At 37.5% G+C, this 23,298-nt stretch overlaps 1 protein-coding gene across 30 annotated transcripts in view; it reads left to right on the forward strand.

Annotated features, from left to right (window-relative positions):
- MTMR3 (myotubularin related protein 3) overlaps positions 1–23,298 on the forward strand; it is a 142,386-nt gene that overhangs the window by 78,926 nt on the left and 40,162 nt on the right. For 13 of the 30 annotated variants that reach the window (XM_070516353.1, XM_014835002.3, XM_070516347.1 and 10 more), the window contains 4 exons: positions 7,338–7,422; positions 15,178–15,267; positions 15,678–15,794; positions 19,415–19,447. In XM_070516353.1, coding sequence (XP_070372454.1) covers positions 7,420–7,422; positions 15,178–15,267; positions 15,678–15,794; positions 19,415–19,447 — 243 coding nt within the window. In that variant the 5' untranslated portion in view covers positions 7,338–7,419. Of the gene's footprint in view, positions 1–7,337; positions 7,423–15,177; positions 15,268–15,677; positions 15,795–19,414; positions 19,448–22,635; positions 22,752–23,298 lie in introns of those variants that run through there. The other 17 variants (XM_070516346.1, XM_070516352.1, XM_070516350.1 and 14 more) reach the window with 4 other exon arrangements.

The raw sequence follows: 23,298 nt of genomic DNA on the forward strand, positions 1-23,298 counted from the left end.
TACATAAAGAAGTATCCTGGACAGAATTATAAAATAGTTAACAGTGGTTGTACTTACGTGTAGGTAAAGTGAAAGGCAACAAAAAGTGAGAAGGGAACTTCTGCTTGCTTACTTAAAAAAAAAAGATTTGTTGAGAGATAATTCATATACTATATATTTGATCCATTTAGAGTGTATAATGCAGTGGCTCAGGATATTCAGTGTTGTGCGACCATCATTGCAGTCAATTTCAGAACATTTTATCACTTTGAAAAGAAACTCCATACCCTTTAACAACCTCCCCCGAGCCATAAGCAACCTCTAATCCACTTTCTATCTCTGTAGATTTCCCTGTTCTGGACATTTCATATAAATGACATATAAAATGTGGTCTTTTGTGATTGGCTTCTTTTACTTAGCATATGTGTTCAAGGTTCATCCTTATTGGTACAGATATCAATACTTGGCTGAATAATATTCCATTTTTGGATATACCACATTTTGTTTATCCATTCGTTTGTCAGTGGAACATTTGGGTTGTTTCCACCTTTTGACTATTTTGAATAGTGCTTTTATAAACGTGTATGCACGAGTTTTTGTGTGGATGTATATGTTTCTCTCTCTTGGGTAGAAAGCTAGGAGTGGAATTGCTTGGTTAGGTGGTAACTCTGTGTTTAATGGTTTGAGGAACTGCCAGGCTATTTTCCAACGAGGCTGTACCAATTTACATTCCTACCAGCAGTATATGAGGATACTTGGTTACTTTTTACACCTCTATTTTAAAATTTCTTACAAGGAGCATGCATTACTGTTACAACTAAAAAATGAAAAAGTATTAAACTACCTCTGTTAGATTAACAGTAATGACTCAGTTTCTTCTTTTTGTGATGATAGTATAATTACCACTCTGGGACCCAAGATTTGGGAGTCAGTTGTTGAATATTTCTTAAGGGTTGGTCGTATTTGCTCTTTGTAGTTTTATAAAGACCTTCAGCAACTACTTGGTTCACGTTGGTTGCAGAGTTACCCATGATCATGGCTTTTTCTTATGAACTTCGAATTCCTGTAGAAAGCTTACCTTTCCTCAGATGCTTAAAGCTGCACGTCTTTGAAATATTTTTGTTTTCTTATCTCCCCTCCTAGACCATAAATTCTTTAATTTCCCTTAGCCCCAATATCTAGGCCTTTACCTGTTACTGTGAGTTATATTCCAGAATACCTTTCACATCCTTAAGCTTTTATTCCATCTGTACTGCCTCCGTTTTATATTTTTTATTTATTTTTTTATTAATGTTATGATAGATTACAACCTTGTGAGATTTCAGTTGTACATTTTTGTTAGTCATGTTGTCGGTACACCACTTCCCCCTCTGTGCCCTCCCCCCACCCCCCCTTTTCCCTGGTAACCACCGATCAGATCTCCTTATCAATATACTAACTTCCACCTATGAGTGGAGTCATATAGAGTTCGTCTTTCTCTGACTGGCTTATTTTGCTTAACATAATACCCTCGAGGTCCATCCACGTTGTTGTGATGGGCCAATTTTGTCTTTTTTTATGGCTGAGTAGTATTCCATTGTGTATATATACCACATCTTCTTTATCCAATCATCAGTTTCTGGGCATGTAGGCTGGTTCCACGTCTTGGCTATTGTAAATAATGCTGCGATGAACATAGGGGTGCAACAGACTCTTGAGATTTCTGATATCAGGTTCTTAGGATAGATACCCAGTAATGGGATGGCTGGGTCATAGGGTATTTCTATTTTTAACTTTTTGAGACATCTCCATACTGTTTTCCATAGTGGCTGTACCAGTTTGCATTCCCACCAACAGTGTATGAGGGTTCTTTTTTCTCCACATCCTCTCCAACATTTGTCACTCTTGGTTTTGGATGTTTTTGCCAATCTAACGGGTGTAAGGTGATATCTGTACTGCCTCCATTTTAAATCAAGCCATCATCCTCCTTCCTGTAATTGTCTCCTGATTCTCTTTGTTCTTTTTGTTTTCTAATCTATTCACCACACAGTAGCCAGAGTGATCTTAAAATCAAATCATGTCATTCTGCTGTTTGACATGGCTTCCTATCACACTTGGAATGTTATCTACACTCCTTACTGTTTATATGATCTTTCTCTTGTGCATTTCTTTTATTGATTGATTGATTGAGGAAGATTGGCCCTAAACTAACATGTGCTGCCAATCCTCTTTTTGCTGAGGAAGGCTGGCCTTGAGCTAACATCCGTACCCATCTTCCTCTACTTTATATGTGGGACGCCTACCACAGCATGGCTTGCCAAGTAGTGCCATGTCCGCACCTGGGATCCGAACCGGCGAACCCTGGGCTGCCGAAGTGGAATGTGGGCACTTAAGCGCTGCGCCACCGGGCCAGCCCCTCTTGTGCATTTCTTTACCTTCAAGATGGGCCATTTTTTTTTCTGACTCAGTACATTTTGGCTATACTGGTTTTCTCCTTTTAATCCTTTGAAAATGATGGAATCTTTCCCATGTCAGGAACACATGTCTGGTCCAGGCTGTTCCTGTACCAGAAACTTGCTATTCAGAGAGTTTTTCTGACGACCTTATCTAAAGTGGGACTTCCACACTGCCCCCCCGACCCCAGTCTCTGTCTCAGCATCCCGTTTGTTTCCTTCATCACATTTAGCACAATTTGTATTATTATTTGTTTCCATCATCTACACTGGAATATGAGCAGGAACCAGCACAGTGTCATACTGTCTGACATATAGTAGGTTCTCAGATAATTGTTGACTGACTGAATAAAGTGCAGCACACCATTTTATAGAGTCTTTATTTGATGTAGAAATGGAAGGCATCATTTCTTGGTAATGAATGTGTTTAAATTGAGACTTTTAATCCTAAGTGGCAAATCTTTGTCTTAGTATTTCTGTACTCATTAAAAAATTGGACTTGACTTGGAAAATAGCTAATGTAGATATATCTGTTGATCGACAGTTTACTTTGTAAGTGAAATTTGATTTCTAGTTCAGTGTCACTGCAGATGAGTAAATTTCAGTTGGGACAGCTAAGTCTGTGGTGCCTGTGAGAGTTTTTCTTTAAATTTCACTAAAAAATTCTTAAAAGACACAGTGCATGTTGATATGTTCACTGTAAGAGCACTGGTTTTCTGACAGCTACAACTTTGACCCTTTAAATTATTCAATAACTGGGGGTTTTGAGGTAGAAGAATTCCCATGATGTTAAGAAAACTTCATTATGTGAAAATTTTAAATGTATAAAAGTAGATAAAATAGTTTAATGAATCTCTATTTACTTATCTAATTGGACTTCAAAAGGTATCAACTCATGGCCCATCCTGTTTTATAGATATTCCTACTCTTTCTGCCTACTTCTTGATGTATCACTTCATGTGTGCATATTTCAGTTGTATATCTAAAAGATAAACTCTTTTTTAAAAAACCATAAACTGCAAAAAATATTGTCAGTTATACAGAAAATTAATAATAATTCCTTAATATCAAATATTTAGTATGTAGTCAGATTTCTCTGAATGTCTCAACTTATTTTATACTTTGAATCAGGATCCAAAAAAAGTCCATATATTGCAGTTGGTTGACATATTAAGTTTCTTTGAATCTCTAGATTTCCCTTCCATCTCTCTCTTTTGTCTTGCAGTTTACTTTAAAAATTTGTATTGGGGCTGGCCCGGTGGTGCAGCAGTTAAGTGCACACGTTCCACTTTGGCAGCCTGGGGTTCGCCGGTTCGGATCCCGGCTGCGGCCATGGCACCGCTTGGCAAAAGCCATGCTGTGGTAGGCGTCCCACATATAAAGTAGAGGAAGATGGGCATGGGTGTTAGCTCAGGGCCAGTCTTCCTCAGCAAAAAGAGGAAGATTGGCATTAGTTAGCTCAGGGCTGATCTTCCTCAAAAAAAAAAAAAAAAAAGTATTATTTTTCTGTAGTTTTCTAGTGTGTAGACTAGATGGTTATTTGCATCCTATATTTCATTAGCAGTTGTAAAGTGGTGATAGCTATTTCTGTCTTTCCTTCTTCATGTACTAGGTGGAATACTCCCCTTTTACCAACTACTAGCATAAAGGTTCAGTTTGTATAGGAAAAGCAGGATAAATAATAGTTATTTCCCCTTATTTACTATTTTTCAAAAATAAGAGGTTGGTTATATAGCCTTCTCCAGCAGTGACCAATGAGAGAGAGAGAGAGAGTATCATTATGAACTCATACTTCAGTGTATTGAAACTGAATCCATTGCATTTACCATTTTTGCTCAGATTATTCCTTTTTTGGCCAGTAAGTCTGTTCAAGTCGGCTCCCAAGTCCTTTTGACATAACCTCAGTAGTCTTTGATAGTTTGCTTGCTTTCCAATTTAATAATATGTTCTGGAATCAAATTACACATTTTCTGTGCGAGACCTGGAATTGTCTATTACTTCTCAAGGGCTGCTGCTCTTTTTGAAGTTGGAATTGGCCTTTAGAGACCATAGTCTAGATGCTTAGAATACTCATTGCTGCTGGATTGGTCCCATAACTTTTTTGCAGTAAGATTATTTTTAGTATTTAATGAAGAGTTTGATTATATTCATACTCTTCACGTACATTTTTTTATTGAGCTGTAATTCACACCACATAATGCTCACTCCTTTAAAGTATACAATTCAGGAGTTTTTAGTATGTGTATAATGGCAATGAACACCACCATTATCTAATTCCAGAACATTTCCATCACCCTACAAAGATACCCTGTATCCGTGAGCAGTCACCCCCTGTTTCTTCCTCAACCTAACCCCTGACAACCACTAATCTACTTTTTGTCTCTATGGATTTATCTATTCTGGACATTTTGTATACATAGAATTGTACAACATGTGGTCTTTTGTGCCTAGCTTCTTTTACTTAGTATACTGTTTTCAGATTCATCCATGTTGTGTTGTGTATCAGTATTTCAATCCTTTTTATTCCCGAGTAATATTCCACTGTGTGAATATACCACATTTTGTTTATTCACTCATCAGTTGATGGACATTTGGAGTATTTCTACTTTTTGGCTATGATGAATAATGCTGCTGTGAACATTTGTGTGCAGTTTTTATGTGGACATATGTTTTCAGTTCTCACAGATATATACCTGGGAGTAGAACTGATGCCTGATGTGGTGACTCTATGTAACTTAAGGAATTGCCAAATTGTTTTCCACAGAGGTTGCAGCATTTTACATTCTTACCAGCAATGTCTGAGGGTTTCAGCTTCTCCACATTCCACCTACATTTTTGACATTAATATCTTCATCACTGGAGCTGCATTTTGAGTTGTTTTGCAAAACATATCAAATACATTCACTTCCATTTAAGTTGTTTAAGATATAGCAGTTTGTGTATGTAATGCTGTCATCAGAAGTTTAATTCTAATACACAAAAATGCGTTTTGCACAACATTAGGACAGTTTTGTTCTTTTTTAGTTTGTCCAGCAGGTGTTTCTTTTTAAAGTGATCTTTAAAACATTTCTTCTAATAAGTTTATACCCTCAGAAATAGTTTCTTTGCCTTTCTTCCTCTCCTTTTTAGTTAATTCCACCAGGGTGCCTCTTTACATACTCTTGCCACCCCATCTAAAATAGCACTTCTTTGTTACTCCCTATCCCCAAACTTTGCTTTATTTTCTTTGTAACACTTACATAAACGTATTACATAACCTGGCATAAACATATCTATTGGTTTGTTTCTGGTGGGGAAGACACGCAGTAAAATTAAGCTCCATGAATTTTTTGTACACAGTTGTCTCCTCTAAATCTAGAACAGTGCCTGGAATACAGTAGTTATTGAATAAATACTTATTGAAATGAATGAGTAAGTAAGAATTTTATGCTAACTTGTGTTCTTGAGCTAGGTAAATCACAAAGATTTGTTTTGGGTTTGAAGAATGGTAAGAATGATGACTCTGACTTGGTTTGTTACTGAACCACTTGGTTCTTCCTCACCCTTCCAGCCTCTAAACAGTGGAGCACCTCAAACTGCTATCTTTGATCTTCTTAGCTTCTCCATCTGTATTTGTTCCTGAATTAAGTAGCTTTAATGCCATTCACACACGGATATCTCCCAGATTTTTGTTAATATCTCTAGCTTCCATCTTCTTCATCTCCAGGCTGGTTTATTCAGCTCTCTACTTGGTATCTTCAGTTGGATATCTAATAGGCATCTCAAACATTAACGTATCTAAGATGGAACCTGTTATTCCCAGTTTCCCCTCCTGTACCTTCACAGAGTGGGGAATCCATTTTTCTTGTGGTCTTCCTTCATCAATAAATGGGAAATCCTTGCTTCCAGTTGCTGAAACTAAAAAGTTCAAGTTCTCTCTTTTTCTCTTATCTCATTCATCAGCTCAAATCCTGTGGGTGATAATTTCCAAATATATCCAGAATCCAGCAATATCCCGCTATTTCCATCACTACTGCCTTGTAGTGATTATTGCCTTCTAACTGGTCTTTCTGCTTCCTCCTGTGTTCCTCAGCCCCCCAACAGTCTAGTCTGTTCCCACCTAACAGCCAGAGCCATCCTTTAAGTCACCTCATGCTACTCCTCTGCTCACAACTATGCAAGGCTCCACATGTTTTGGGCCCTGCCACTCCTTTGATGTTCTCTCTTCCCTCACTTAGACTGTTCTTAAAGAATTTATTTTGAGTATTGAGTCCCAGACTCCCTAAAATATCCTATATTCATGGAAGTTTATCAAACCAGAAATGCTGGCTTTGCATGCAACTAATCTATTTTTTTAAAAAGCAACTTATTAACAAGATGATAGTGCTCTTCCTGGCCTGTCTTTGAGTTTCTAGTTGAATATTCCTTCTCCATCCCTTTAATTGTTTTTAAAAACCAGGTAAAGATATTAGCATAGTTTATGTGAATTTTCAGATGAACATAGAATATTACGGCCATAAGGTGATTTTTTTCGTATTTTGCTTTGTAAGCCAGTTTGTTACCCACGGATAGAGAGATCCATTTTGAATTTACAGGTAACTACAAAAACATCCTGTAATAATCCAAGAATATTGTTTTTTGCATTTGTAGGTTGGTTTTAATTATTATTGCTTTATGATTTTCACATTTTTTGTATTACTGTCAACATTAGGAACATGAGCCTTTGCTACTTTTTTGCCCAAATAGGTTATGACCAGGAGGATTTTCACAAAGCCACTGTGGAGTTTGGATTTGATTAGTGGGAATTGTCTGGGTGATAATCAACTTTTTCTTGGCTGATTCTGGTCAGGTCTTTAGGTCCATGTATTTACAGTTCCTTTAATTAGGGTAAGGCCAAGTAGGGGGAAAATTGCCAATTTTGTCCTTTTTTTTTTTTTCTTTTTAAAGATCCAGGCATAAAGGAAAGAGAAGTCTTGCCAGATATTGAAGAAGGGCTGGGGATCTCTCCTCCTAATCTGGGCCTCCTGTCATGGTAAGTGCAAGGAAATAACAAGAAAATTGGAATTGACTCTGTCTTGACATTTAAGTGACCACTAAGAAGTCCATAGTTACCTATTTTTGTTTTTGTAAGAAATAATTTTACTTTTCCTTTCCCAGAACTCTCAGTTCTTATCTCCTTTCTTTTATTGTTTCCTTAGTAGTAATAATTACAGAGTATTCTAGTGTGTTAGAGCAGTTTCATTTCTATTAACTTTAATCCTGTAAGTTAGACTCTGTCTCTTGCTTTCAGTCAGATAGTAACTGGAGCCAAGACTCAAACCCATGGTTCCTGGACTCCAAATTTCTTATTCCTTTTCTAGGAAGCAAGATGTAGTAAAAACTTTTTGTGTGTTTGTCTCTGTTAGTTTGTTCGGTGTATGTGGGAGAATTATGATATGGTCATATACATGTTCTTTATGGATTTACCTTTCTGGATAGAAGCAATTCCGTATCTTTCCTGTTCTGTCTCTTTAAGGCAGTATTTTTATCCCAAAGAAGGTGAAGAAGCTCTACACACCCCTGTCTACATCCTTGACTAAAAAGAACATATAATGAACATTTCCCTGACTCCTAGGCCATTTAGGGCCTAGTCCAGACAGAGAAGATGGAGCAATGAGCCAACCACATTTCTATCAATCTTGAGAATGTGTAAACAGTGCTTCAAGGCTTAAAAAAAATAGTCCTCTGTAATATTGTCCTGCTTCTACCTTGTGATGTTTCCTAGATCCAAACTGTTTCATGCTGGTGCACAAAGAAGGAATTGAAAAGGCCATGTTAATTTCAAGCTTCATTAGGGACATGGGTGGAAAATGCTTTTCAAAATTAAAAACAGAAAAACTAGTTGTGCAGAAATGTCATATGAAAAGGAGAAGGGTAACTGCCTTCATCTAAAAGCTGGGCCAATTTTTTCTTAGTTTGTGGGCCTAACAGCTTTCTGATGTGTTCTATACCCAAACACTGATGAACTTTTAATATTATTTCTCTAGACTGTATTTTATTTTGTTGTTTTTCCACAGAGTTTTTAACAAGTTGAAAAAGTGTTTGCCTAATATTTATATGGTATGTATGCCAGTGCTAATGAATAGCAAATGATGGGCTTATGAGAGCAGCTCTGTTCTGTACTGAGGCGTTGTCCTTCATTGTATAGCAGAGAGCTAACAACAATGTAGTCCTCATCCTGGTGCCGCTGGGGTCTCCGTGGTGCCCTGCAGACAGGCTTCCTGGTGTGCTCTGGAGATGCTTCTCTGTGCAGTAGTTGGGGAGCAGTATGGCCATGTGTCTTTTTTTCCCCCTCATAAAGCAGCATTATAACAAGTTTTTACAAATACTCATTTACAATTCTACCACCAAAACCCATGGTTGTATTCCTTTCTAACTAGTCCATGTCCATATGTATATTTTATTATATATTTTATGTATATGTTTATATGGATTTAAACCATAATTAAATTTCCATTTTGCTTGCTTCACTAAGTGAATTAAACATTTTCCCATGTTGATTTGATTCATTGGATTCCTAATGTTCATTTTACTAGATGTATAACATTTTGCAAGTTGTTGGGCCATTGATTTAATTATTATTAATTAATATATTCTGATTTTAGCATTTAGGGTGTACATCCTTAATCCTTGTTTTTCGTATAGCAAATTAAAGAACATTGGATTTTTCTTCCTTCCTTCCTTTCTCCCTCCCTCCCTCCTCTGTACTAATTTGAGTAACATCCTCTCTTATATACTCCTAAAGGTTCTTAAATGAGATTGAAGTCTGTCTTTTTTGGGAGATTGAGGATTAGGAAAATAATGTTGTCATGTTTTATTATGGAAAACTTCAAGTGTATGCAAAGAATAGTATAATGAACTCTCATATTTGTGTTAATCAGCTGTAATAATAATCAATTCATAGCCACACTTGTTTCTTCTGACTCCTTCACCCCCGCCTCTTTGGATTATTTTGGAACAAATCCCAAGCATTATACCAAAAGAGATTGTTTTGTTTTTTCCCTGAGCAAGATTTGCCCTGAGCTAACATCAGCTGGCAGTCTTCCTGTTTTTTGTATGTGAGCTGCTGCTACAGCATGGCCACTGACAGATGAGTGGTGTAGGTCTGTGTCCAGGAACTGAACCTGGGCTGCTGAAGCAGAGCGCACCGAACTTAATCACTAGGCCACCAGGGCTGACCCAAGGAAATTGTATTTTTGTTGGCCTTCAATACCAGTCTTAAGAATAGTGACTAGAGGGGCTGGCCTTGTAGCCAAATGGTTAAGTTCAGGCACTCCGCTTCAGCGGCCCAGGGTTTTGCCGGTTCAAATCCTGGGTGCCGACATGGCACTGCTTATCAAGCCATGCTGAGGTGGCATCCCACATGCCACAACTAGAAGGACCCACAACTAAATATACACATCTGTGTACCGGGAGGCTTTGGGGAGAAAAAGGAAAAATAAAATCTTAAAAAAAAAAAAAAAAAAAAGAATAGTGACTGGAGAGCCAGCCCTCATGGCCTAGTGGTTAAAGTTCAGCGTGCTCTGCTTTGGTGACCTGGGTTCCCTAGACTAGACTAGAATTGGCAATGGGACTGATAAGTATTTTTGCTTTTACATTTTGCCAAGTGTTCCTACACACATTTCACTCCTAGTAGTAGGTAGTGTTCCAGGATTAAAAAAAACTCTATATGAATTTAGTTAATGGGCATTTTGACTGGTCAGCCATCTCTGTTCCTTGTGTTCTTTAAATATTTATCTCTAATGTTGACTTCCCCTTTGAGATGTGGGCTTTTTCTCTTACCTGCGTACTCTAGCCAATAGCCGAAACTAGCCTGGAACTCTGGTGACTGATCCCTTTTCAAGAGTTTGTAGGTGACCCTAGCTGACGTTATGGAGCTGGTGGAGACTGAGAGGTGCCAGATTCCCTGATGTGTGGTGTTCCTCAGCAATACCAGGAAATTGACCATGTGGAATACATTCTCTCTAATACCAATAAATTACTGCTTATAGCCTAGGAGGAATTTGTTTCCAAGCCTCTTATCAGGCCAACACATGCCAGTTTGTTTCTTCTTTCCCTTTTATCTCCTTCCAACTCCTTACTCTGTCAACCGTGTCAAGTTTGGGCTCCTTTTTTACCTGTGAAACTCAGAAACCGTAATAAATTAGGCAGTTAATTCAACTTCTGTTTAGCCAGGTAATGTTTTTTGAATCATCATTCTTCTAGAAAGTCAATGAGTAGTTTGTCCTAATGTTAATTAAGTCCTTGGGGATTAAGATGCATTTTTATGTACAAGGGGGAAAAATCAATTCTGAAGTCTTAGAGGTAATGTGAACTGAGACAGTCTTTTAAAAAGAGTATTTATTTTATTTGACTATGAAAAATTATTACTTCATGCTCTTGTCTAGCTGGCCTCAGTTCTCTTATGTTGAAAATCATTGATTCCATTTTCAGTTTTCATTAGCTACTTTGGTTGTGTGCATTGGCTGGATTAGCACCCAAGTGAGTATACCAGCACGAATGAATTGGTAAATGGCTTCTCTAGGTTTTTTTTCTGCTACGTATTTCAATTGTGTGCTATTTAAAGGTCAGTAAAAATCTAGGTCAGAGAACCCCTTAAATAATGGGTACCTCTGTAAAATGATCTTGAAGAGGATAAAGTTGAGGCTTTATATATTTATGTCAGCTAAAAAGTTAATGTGATGCTGAAAAGACATGCTTATAGTGCTCTTTCCTGTAATAATTTTTAAAAGCTTTTCCCCATATTTCATGGCATTTCCTACCTATACCCTGTTGGCTTATGAGAAAAATCTTCCTAAATTCAAGATTTCTCATATTTTTTTCTCTTTAGTTCTTTCTAAGTGTAAATAGTTTTCTTTTTTGTAACACCAGAATTTTTATTGAAATATGAGATCTGATTATCTAAAATTGGCAGCAAAAAACCTGGAAGTTAAAATACAATGTGTTTGTGCAAACAGGTATCATTTGCTTTCACGTTATTAAAGTAAACATACAGAGACATTTAATATAGATCAGAATAATACTCAGTTTTCTTTAAGTCACGAGCTACCTCTCAAGAATGGAAATAGAATTGATTATAGAGGAAAAAAGCTAACACTTATAGAAAAATGAGTTCCTTTGAAATATGACTGTCTCTTATTATTCCTTCACCCAATCTTTGACCTCAGAGGAAATGAATGAAAAGAGATAAAATGGAATAGATTGACACAAACTCCCTCTAAGAAGTTATTTTGGTGTTTATAGGAGTGGAGCCATTTTACAAACCTTTGTACACCCTAAGTAATTATATTTTTGGAGGTTCCCAGTCACATCATATCAACCTTACTAAAATACACCAATTTCATTGAACTTTTCCTTTTTTGCTATAAGAAACAATAGATTTTTATACTACTTTTGCTTTTGAAAAAAGTTATTTGATTATCAGCCATAATTTCTTGACAGTCATGGTGAATACCTAGCAGTCCTGGAGAAGTGACACTATTAATATATGATTTGTTTTCAAATATAACAAAAATCTCTAATTAATGACTGAAGTTTTATAATTTTTAGTAGCATTTCATGAACCATTTATAAAGTTGTCATTTTTAGAATTTGAAGCCACTAATTTCTTTCTACATTTTAAAATATCAGACCACAATTTTAAATATCAAACTTTGGGAAAGGCCCTGAGAAAGCTTGTGTGTCAAGATAAAATGGCCCCTTAGAGGGGATGGAATGGACCCTATCAGCTAGTAACACAGCTGCTGGTTTTTATGGGTGGTAGGTAGAAGGGTGAGTGATTGTTCCTCAAGTCTCTGTGTGACTTTTCCTGTCATAGATTAGCAGTAGGAGAATGGTTTTAGAGAAAGCCTGACTTCAAATGAAACAGCTTCAATCAGTATTTAGTATTGGAGTATAGTAGAGCACCAGTTTTCAAACTTTTGGTCTAAGGACCTCTTTTTAACATTCTTAACTTGTTGAGGACCCCAAAGAGTTTTTGTTTATGTGGGGTATATCTATATTTACACTATTAGAAATTAAAGCTAAGAAATCTTTAAAATTTTTCATAAACTCATTTAAAAATAACAAGGCAATTAAATGTTAACATAAATAACATTTTTGATGAAAAGCAACTTTTTCCTCATTCAAAAATAATTAGTATGTAGAATGGCATTGTTTTACGTTTCTACAAATCTCTAATGTTTGGCTTAATAGATGATAGCTGTATTCTCATATCTACTTCTGCAATTTGTTATAGTACGTTGTTTGAAAAATATGAAGTAAATCCAGTCTCATGTAGACAAGTAATTAGAAAAGGAAGAATATTTTAATAGTTTTTCCAGATAATTATATTCTTCTGTTATACTACACCAAAACAAGTAATAATTCTTTAAAGGTTACTTGCAATGTGGAATCTGAAACCTTATCCATAAGCTTTTTCTATTCTGTTACATTAAAACCATTGGTCTGCCTTGCACTTTACTTTTAATTAAATTACTTACTTAACTTATTTGGTGAGGAAGATGGTCCCTGAGCCAACATCCGTGCCAGTCTTCTCTACTTTGTATATGGGATGCTGCCACAGCCTGGCTTGATGAGTGTGGTGCTAGGTCTGCACCCGGAATCTGAACCTGTGAATCCTGGGCCGCTGAAGCAGAGGGTGCGAACTTAACCACTATGCCACTGGGCTGGCCCCTGTCTTGCACTTTAAATGGATCTTTTATCCATGCATGATTTTATAACATCGTGCATTAGTCATTTTGAAAATAATGGTTCATTAAGTAATTCAGATCTTCCAAATGTAGACATTTTTCCCTATATAATTTCTTTTTAAAGTCACATATGGTACTATCACCACTGATCTCATCAGAAGAGTCTTAAGTATTGAGAAGCTGTGAAATTCATGGTGGCAGAAGACAGGTGTTCCAAAATACAAGTTTTTGCATAACTTTATCACTGGCAGCTAATAATGTCCTTTGGAGAAAAGGTCTGCCACATGTTTAAGTCTGAATTACCATAGTTTGTCTGTCGGTTCTTCTTTCAATTAAAAATGGTACTTAATGAAAAAAGTGCCTAATTCAGCTTGTAACTGAAACAGTTGCACAAATGCTTTACCTTGAGACAACTATAATACTTGAGTATGCAGTGGAAGTGTTTCATGTGTATTTCCTATATCAAAAAGGCTTTTACTTAAGGGTCAAGATTTAATAAAATTTATCGTTTTTTCTCCTTGATTAATCAAGGAAAATCTAAGTGAAATTGGTGCCACCACCTTGCTTGTACTAAAGTGCCAGCAGTTTTACCCACCAGTTTACAATTTTATTCACTGTCAGTACAGTGACAAAAGGCAAATAATGTCTTAGCATTATTGGTGAAGGATGTTTTGATCTCACAGAGCCCCTGAAAGGGTCTCAGAATCTGCGGACCTCACTTTAGGAACCGCATTAGTGGGGTATTATGGTTTTATGATTTAAGATTGCTCTTGGGCAAAACCTTAAGTGTTATTTACAGCTAGGATTTTTTTTTCTCTCTTTGAGGAGATTTCAAGAATTGTTGGAATTACACTAAGTAGCATACGCAGAAATGTCCACTAACTAGTTGTTAGAATTCTTAGTGCTGTCAGTTGAACGATATGGCTTTTGCTCTTAGAAAATTTGATGTGTAAACAGATTCCATCATAACTTACAGTTAGACTTTCCAATACATTGCTTTTCTCTCCTATATTCCTATACTATAAAAATTCATAATGTAAAAGACTACTTTTTTATACAAGTGATAATTAGTTCAAGTCCTATGTAGATTAGAATTTATCGCTTCTCTTTTTGAAATTGCCTGAACAGGAATAAATCTATTTAGTAATATAAGGCAGATTAAACTAGGGATAGTGGTTCACACACATTTTCCCTTTGAGAAATTCAGTTCTTAAGCTTACATTTTAAAAAAAAACCTTTCTATTAATGAAGTTTCATGTATAACCAAAGTAGACACAATGGTATAGTGAACGCCCACTTACCCAGTTTCATCGGTTATCCCTCATGGAAAATCCTGTTTCATTTATGATCCGCTCACTTCCTCTCTCCCCTTCCCCCTCCAATTATTTTGAAGCAAATTTCAGACATGACATAATTTCATTCTTAATTCAGAATGTATCTTTGAAAAATAAGAATTTTTTTCTTTTTAAAGATTGTCACCTGAGCTAACAACTGTTGCCAATCTCTCTTTTGTTTTTCTTCTCCCCAAAGACCCCCAGTACATAGTTGTATATTTTAGCTGTAGGTCCTTCTGGTTCTGCTATGTGGGACTCTGCCTCAGCATGGCCTGATGAGCAGTGCCATGTCTCTGCCCGGGATCCAAACCAGCAAAACCCCAGGCCACCGAAGTGGAGCACACAAACTTAACGACTCAGCCACTGGGCCGGCCCCCAAAAATAAGAATTTAAGATTGTAACTTAAAGAGAAAAAAACCTGTATCTTGGTTTCTCTTACAAGTAATGTACTAATAACTTATTAGCACTTAATAGAAATGTTCTTAACCTCTTTAACATATATATATATATATTTTTTTTTTGCATCAGTGTGTTCTCTGACTAGAGGCACCTAAAATATTGGATAGGACACTTTTGGGGACGAATAGTTTTTCCTTGAGATTTCTGCCTATTCACCTTGATTTGCTGGACTCTCATTGTGATTACACTACTAGACATGGCAAAAAAAACAAATATGGATGAATAGGAGCTTTGAAATTATTTAAAGGTTTTGGGTTCTTTCAGGATGAGGAGACTCGGCACAGTCTTGAGTGCATCCAGGCCAATCAAATTTTTCCCAGGAAGCAGCTGATCCGGGAGGATGAGAATCTTCAGGTAATTACATGCCGCTTTTGATTGTAAACTAAGTATTTGGCATCATAGTAACAATGTAGCAGAGCTAATGGATTGAAATAATACGCTGTATAATATATATATATTTTCCTAAACCATAAACATAGTAGAAATGCAAGCTGGAAGACATCTTTCCTTCAGAAGGACTTATTTCCTGAGAAATCACTGTTTGAGATGATGATCTCTGTGTCATTCCTTCAGAAGTCTAGAATTTGAATAACTAGGTATATTTGAATCGTGGATATAAACCCATACTCTTCAGATTCCTTACCCATTTATGTATACTGTGTTTTAAGTTTGAGTGACAGAGGATTTTTTATCCATTCACCTGACCCGTGTTTGAAGACTTGGCTGCTTCAGAACCCTGAAGAGTTTCTTCTTCCATTTTGAAGGTTCCTTTCCTTGAACTTCACGGAGAAAGCACAGAGTATGTGGGCCGTGCTGAGGATGCCATCATTGCCCTTTCTAATTACAGACTTCACATCAAGTTCAAGGAGTCACTTGTTAATGTAAGTGATTACCAACTATTCGTCCACTAAAGTAGATGGAGAAGGGAAGTCAGAAGACTTGTTCTCAAAGAAAGGAGTGTTATACAGGATTGGGTATGAAAACATCACGTACTCTGCTTTTCTCTCACTTAATTTAGCACTCGGGACACTAGGTTAGCAAGCAACTCTTATGCTTGATTTAAAATGATACGTGTAGTTGTCAGCTGAGGTGTCCATTGTTTAGTAACACTGAATGGTTTGCACTAGATAATGCTGTATCCTTAAGTTTTATACGGGTGCAAAGGCTGTATAGGCTTTATTCTTCAATCTTTAGTAAGTAGTTACCAACTTCCTCAGTTGAGATAATTTCCTGGACCTTAATGTCAAATGATGAGATGTACTTGAGCTCGATGCAGACTCACTATGGGATCAAGTTTCTCTAATGGCTCCTTAGTGGTAAAGTATAGATGTTAAGTACAGTGTTTATTTGCATAATGGACTATATATTACTGAAAAAAGGGAAGGCTCTCAATTCTCAAGAGTGCATTTACCCTTTTCAGTTATAAGAGTACTCTCAGTGAACTGGTTCTTCCAGTGCCCTGCCATCATTAATAGTTTTCAGTTAATGTGCCTTTCACCACAAAGGCGCAAAAGTTCATGTACTTCCACCAAATGAATGCCTTCTTCCTTCTTCATTTACCAGTATTGTGACTTTCTGCATTTTGGTTCTAGCACAGAGAAGTGTATTATGACGTCTTATGAAAGCTAAGGACTACACTTTCATTCAGATTGTGTGTTTTGGGGTTCATTTTGGGATTCTTTGAAATCTGTCACTTAAGTTCATTTTATTTCGTGGTCCAAAAGTTACCCGGCTCCTTCGTTACATTCTTTCCTTTGTCAAAGGACTCAAATCGCTGCCATTTTCTTTGTAGGTGGCATTTATTATTTATGTGGTGTTTATTATTATTCTTTGTAGTTAAGCATTTATGTGCAAGAGCCATTGTGACCTGAATTCCTTCTGACCTCTAGATTTGGACTGTGATCATAGCTATTATGTCAGTTTTCTGTCCATTGGCTAAAAATACATATCAGATTCATCAAGGAAAGAGGCATGCCATACTTTCATACCATTGCACCGTGTTCAGAAGGGTCCATTTTGAGTTGGGTGGTTGTGGTAGGAGTGGACAGGATAGAAACGCCTATAAAGTCCCAGCAACCAGAAATTCCCCACTGGCCACTGTGGAAGTAATGACAATAATAATTAGTAGAATTGCCCAATTTAATTTTGTGTTTAAATAGCTGGAATCAATGAAATTGTAATTAAATTACATGTTTCATGTTATTGCATTTTTCCATACAATCCCGTGTTTCTCAGTTTATTGGTTTATGGCCAAGTATTTCAGAGACTATTTTTAGGTCTATTTTAGGGAATAAGCTCTGTTGGAGAGCGAGCATGGATTTGATCATGTCATTCACCAGCCTAAGGCCCTTCAGTGTTTCTTGACTACTTCTAAGATGAAATTACTTGGCATGATGGCAGGATAAGGGGTGTGATCCTTGGTCCCTACCAGCTTTTCTGTCTGTTTCTCTCTTTTCCTCCTTCTCCCGTTTCTATTAGTAAAACCACCTTCCTTGGACTATTCAGCCATACCTTACACCTCTGAGTTATCTCTCTTCTGTTTTACTCAGGGAACTTCTCTTCATCTGTCAAAACCCAGTTCAGGTGATAACTTTTTTCATGAAACCTTTCTCAGTCCCACTTCCCTCCCTGACAGTTTATTACACTCTCCTCTGGCTTCTTCTATATCTTGAACACACCTTTGCAACATTTGCCACTTATAGTAGTCCTCCTGTATTTGTGGTTTTGCTTTCTTGTGGTTTTAGTTACCTGCGGTCAAGCTCAGTCTGAAAATATTAAATGGGAAGTTACCGAAATAAACAATTCATAAGTTTTAAATTGCACACTGTTCTAACTAGCGTGATGAAATCTTGCACGATTCCTCTCTGTGACATGAATCATCCCTTTGTCCAGCGTATCCATGCTGTATACGCTATTCGCCCGTTAATCACTTAGTAGCCATCTCTGTTACCAGATCGACTGTCGTGATACCACAGTACTTGTGTGCAAGTAACCCGTATTTTACTTAATAATGGCCCCAAAGTTCACGAGTAGTGATGCTGGCAATTTGGATATGCCAAAGAGAAGCCATAAAGTGCTTCCTTTAAGTGAAAAGGTAAAAGTTCTTGACTTAATAAGGAAAGAAAAAAATTGTATGCTGAGGTTGCTAAGATCTATAGTAGTAACACTAATCTTCTACCTGTGGAATTGTGAAGAAGGAAAAAAATTTGCACTAGTTTTGCTGTTGTACCTCAAATATGTATGTATAGGAAAAAACAAAGGGTTCAGTATTATTCGTGGTTTCGGGCATCCACTGAGGGTCTTGGAATGTATCCCCCGCAAATAAGGGGAGACTACTGTATATTGTAATTTTTCTGGTTACTCATTTTTATTTCTTCAGAATCCAGCATGTCTCCTGGTGCTATGGTATTCAATAAATAAGTGAATTGAAGTTAATATGGGTTTGAAATGGGTATTAGACCATTTTAAACTCCTTTTGGGTTTAAAGCTCACTTTAAAACGACATATTTCTGTGTGAAAAGGTCTGTGTCATCATTGTCTTTAACAGTAGCTATATGAATAGGTTGTTTACCGGAATTGTTGGTCCCTCATTGTGACTGAGGTACAATGCTTAAGAAAACTTACCACCCTTCTTACTTTTGACCCAGTTACTTACCTAAAAGTGTTTTCTCAGTTAGCATTATAACCCTCTAAGGCTTAGAGCCTGCATGTCACTTAAAAAGCCCAAGATAATGGCTTTACACACAAAAATGATTGTGCAAAAGTATTTGCGGTGACTTTAAACATTTGAGGTTGAGAGAGACTAGGACTGCTCCATACAAATAAATTAATCACATCACAGTTAGTGCTAAGTTCCTAAAGCCGGTGGTTACTCCAGGGGACAATGGTTCCTGCACTGGACCCTGGATGGAGACCAGAGAGTTGGTGGTGTTGCCCTTCCCTCTCTCCCTCCCTCCTTTTCTCTCTCAGCAAATAAATATTTCAATAAAATATGTGAGATCGAGAGACCCCTCCTGCCTTTAAAGGTTATTATATCTAGATCAAACACATTTCAACCATCAAAGCCCAAATATGCCAGTATATATTGTGGTGTGTCCCAGTTTGCATTGTTTTGTATGCTTTTAAATGAACACATTTAGCACCTTAGAAAATGATTTTCTGTCAAGTTTTAAATAGCTACCTGATATCATATGTCCTCTTTTAATTTCACAACACATTGAGTAAAACATGTCTGTAGATTTAGATACCATAAACACCGTTACTTTAATCTACACACAGTAACAGGATATCGGGTTTCCAATTCCTAGGGTAAAAAACCTCTGGAGTAGAGCTCATTTGTAGTATTTAAGGAATGAATAGCTCCCATTCTGTGCTTTTCCCAAACCACATTTTTACATATGTACAGATAAATGTTGTTGATGCTCAGCTAATTTATGAACGAGTAAGTGTTCAAGGTGAATTCATGAAGATTTAAAACAGTTTTTGTTGTGTAATTCAATAGACCGCCTCTCAATCTCCTGCTTCTGAGATCCCAGTAAGTAGCATGAGAATCCTAGGCAGTTGTTGCACCTGTGCTTGGAACAAATCGGTTTTGAATGTCAGATGCTCACCTTGCAAATCAGCAAAGTGTGTCCTCTCTGCATGAGTCCCTTCCCTCTCACTAGACAAAGTTCTAGTGGTACCCTATAATGAGAACAATTTGTGGGGTGAGGATAAAGCCCACAGTTTATACATAAGTAGATGGAATTGTGACCTTCAAAAAATGTAAACTGAATTTCAGCCAGAAATAATTTGTAAAATCAACATTGGTATTTAAAAAGACATTAAGACTTTCATTTCCATGCTGGTCTATTAGTGCTTCTTAGAAAAAAGGTGGAAGTGTAGCTGCTGGAAACACCTTCCTCAGCATGTTTTCACATTTTTTCTATCATCTAACTATAGTACAGCAAAAATCTTTATTCCCCAAGCATCAGAAGCAAGCTGTTGTTAACACTGAATGACCAGTAGAGGCATCTGAAACCCATGCTGGAAGAGTAGCTTGTAAATATCAAAGGAGAGCAGTAAAGAGTTTGGGTCTTTCAAGTGTGGCAGTCTTCTTCTTCTGACTGGTTTTTAAATGATAAGATTTAGGGGCTGGCCTGGTGGTGCAGCGGTTAAGTGCACGTGTTCTGCTTCGGCAGCCCGGGGTTTGCCGGTTCGGATCCCGGGTGCGGACATGGCACCGCTTGGCAAGCCATGCTTGTGGTAGGCGTCCCACATATAAAGTAGAGGAAGATGGGCATGGATGTTAGCTCAGGGCCAGTCTTCCTCAGCAGAAAGAGGAGGATTGGCAGCAGTTAGTTCAGGGCTAATCTTCCTCAAAAAAAAAAAAAAAAAGATAAGATGTAGTGCCCAGATATTCCACAGTTTATTATAGATTTTAGGTTTAGACTCATTACTTGCTTTATTTTCACTCTGTTACTCCCATTTTTACTTCAAATGTATATACAAGATTAGTACTTCCCATTCATTCTATAAAAAGGGCATTTGTTTTTAAAAGGTAGAAACTATCCCACTTTTACATTATGGTGCTTAAAAATCATGCACATCTGCATGCGCGTGCATGCGCACATGCACACACATATGCTTAAAGTAAATATAGTAGGGTTTGATTACATAAAATTCCCTCTGGAATGACACAGTGCTGTGGACTTTTAATACCTGTGCATGTTTATTAAATGTTTTAACTGCTGCTCCTCTGCTTTTTTGGATTGACGCTCTTATGAGTTTTGATGTCCGTGATGTAACTTTTGGCCTTTTGAGGAATTGATTAACAGCACCGAATGTGTTTGATGCATTGTTTTGAGCATGAGTTTGGTGGAATTTGTAAGAGGAAAAACACTGTAAAGGGAGACAGAATTACTTGGCAGGTAGAAGTTAGAGGAGAAAGGAGCGAAAAGAAAATGTGTTGCTACAAAACATTGAATCAGTGGGCTAGAGAGGATTTAAATGTGACTTTGGATTTCTTACTACTCTTCCATGGATAGAATTGCCTCTAAGTAATCTTGGTTTAAATTCTGTTTTCCTCTTAAAGGTCCGTGGTGGAGAGGCTACTTAGTTGTGAAAGAAAAACTAGAGTAGAGCTCATACAAAAGGGAAGGGGAATCTTAGAGGAAGAAAAAAAGGCACACCATACGTAATAGAAGGAGCCTGGACTACTGGACAGACATGGATTCTGGTCCTGACCTTGCCACTAGCTTATAATGTAGTGGCTTAACCTTCCTAGGCTATAAAATGGTCTGACTCTTGAATCTATAATTCTTTGCTTATGAGATTGAACATTGGGTATGTCTAGTTACAGAAATGGCAAGAGATCCTCCTTATATATAAGAAAAGTTGAGAAACCCAAAGCAATGAGTGGACCTTAAAAGAAAGTAAAGAAACTTAGTATGTTTTAGTAGGATGTATGAAGAGGAAAAGAGGACCAGTTCTGAGCTCTGCCTTTTTAGAAGAGGAGACAATCTGTGGAGGGAACATTGAAGGGGAACATTGGAGTAGAAAGGAGAAGAAAAAAGAGAGATTCATTTGATATAAAAATCAACGATATAAAAAAGTATTTCTCTTTCATATGTCCATGTTCTTGCTGCATATTAAACTTCCCTGCATGTAACTATCTGCATGAGTATTAAAATCTGCTATTTTCCATATCTATGACCTGAGAACACATGGTTGTTTCTAGTGACTTGCTAGTATCTACGTATTAGCAATGAGTATTTTTATTCTTCTTCCTTAAATTTGCAGTGTTAAAATACATGAAAATTTGTATCTCAAATGCGTTAGGTAGCAAATATTTTGCATGCTCTGAGGTATTTCATTATTCTTATTCTGGAAGTCTGGGCACAGGCCCTAGGGCTCTGGTCCATTAGTGGGGTTGTAAAACTTATCTGTTCTTTGCAGCAAAGTAGCACAGGCTGGTCCACTCCCTCCAGCAGCTGCTAATATCATTAGAGTCATGCAATGCATATGGGTGTTTTGGTCAGTGATGGACCGCACATATGCAGTGGTCCCGTAAGATTAGTACCATATAGCCTAGGTGTGTAGTAGGCTATACCATCCAGGTTTGTGTAAGTACACAGTGTGATGTTCACACAACGATGAAATTGCTTAATGACATATTTCTCAGAACATGTCCTTGTCATTAAGCAACACATGGCTGTAGTTGGTTTTCAAGTTTTCCAGCTATAAGGGAGGTGATCAGAAGGGTCCTGGGATGTAGGTGACTGCTGAGAGAGCAGCATCTCCCTGAGGATTTGCAAAGCTCGCTCTCGCTCCACCTCAGGCTCTTCCCATTTCCTGTGCCTGGAACTTCCTAAGTTGTGACGGTCCGAGTTCAGAAAGCAGAGGCTGATGGCATATGGGAAGGTTGGAAGCTTGTCCGAGAAAGTCAGGAAGCAGGCAAAAGTTTTGTTGGTAAAATTTTAGAAAATTGAGATTAGAACTCAAGCCTCTTAATTGCCAGTCTGGCAGTCACTTTTTTGAGGGGGGGATAGGGGGAGGGAGAAGGGAGAGGAGGGTACATAAGAAAAGAAAAAACAATATGAGAGTCTGTTTCTGGACACCCAAAGGACTGGCCTGAGAAAAAATCAGTGTCATCTTCTAATCTCTGTCTTCTTAATCTCCTATTTCTCCTTTACAATTTATCCCTACTGATATATTGTTGTTGTTTTTTTTTTTCCTTCTTAGATGTACAGGTCTTGAAAGAATTTTTAGCCGCATCAGCTGCAGTTTCTCACAGCACCTTGGGGTTAAGGACTTAAACAAAAACAGAGGGCCAAAGCTCCTTTTTTCTCAGAACACAGGCAAGATTTCTTAGTCTTTCTCTTGTTCCTAGTCCTACTACAAGTGTAAAGGAATTTTGTAGATTATAGACTTAGAACTAAGCAAGAAGGCTCTAGTCCTGAGGTAGAAACTTCAAGCCATTATCTGAGTAATATTATTTTGCTTTCTTCTCTTTTTTAATCTCTGCCCTAGTTTCTGTTTCTTTGTCCCAGACATCCAGCACTGGGCTTCTTTTTGATCCCCACATCCTTGTTCTGAGAGTTTTCTGCTTACTCTGGCAACTGCATGGTGTGGCAGGGTTTGCAGGAAGTCTGTTTCTGAAACTGGCTCAGCTAACACAAGGGCCACCCTGTGCAGGCAGCACTCTCGTTTCTGTCTGTGTTGTAGGAGACTGCCTCCTCCTTCTCATGCTAAACACAGATTGTTGGAATGCTAACTTGCAACTCCCAGAGCCACATTTTGGCTGGGCATGATACAGTATAAGAGACAGTGGTCTACCCCTTTTCCAAAGAGTGAGAATATCCATTTATCTTATCAGGCTCTCTTCACAAGTTTTGGAAATTGTTT

Source organism: Equus asinus, chromosome 8 (assembly GCF_041296235.1).
Source record: "Equus asinus isolate D_3611 breed Donkey chromosome 8, EquAss-T2T_v2, whole genome shotgun sequence".
Taxonomy (NCBI): domain Eukaryota; kingdom Metazoa; phylum Chordata; class Mammalia; order Perissodactyla; family Equidae; genus Equus; species Equus asinus.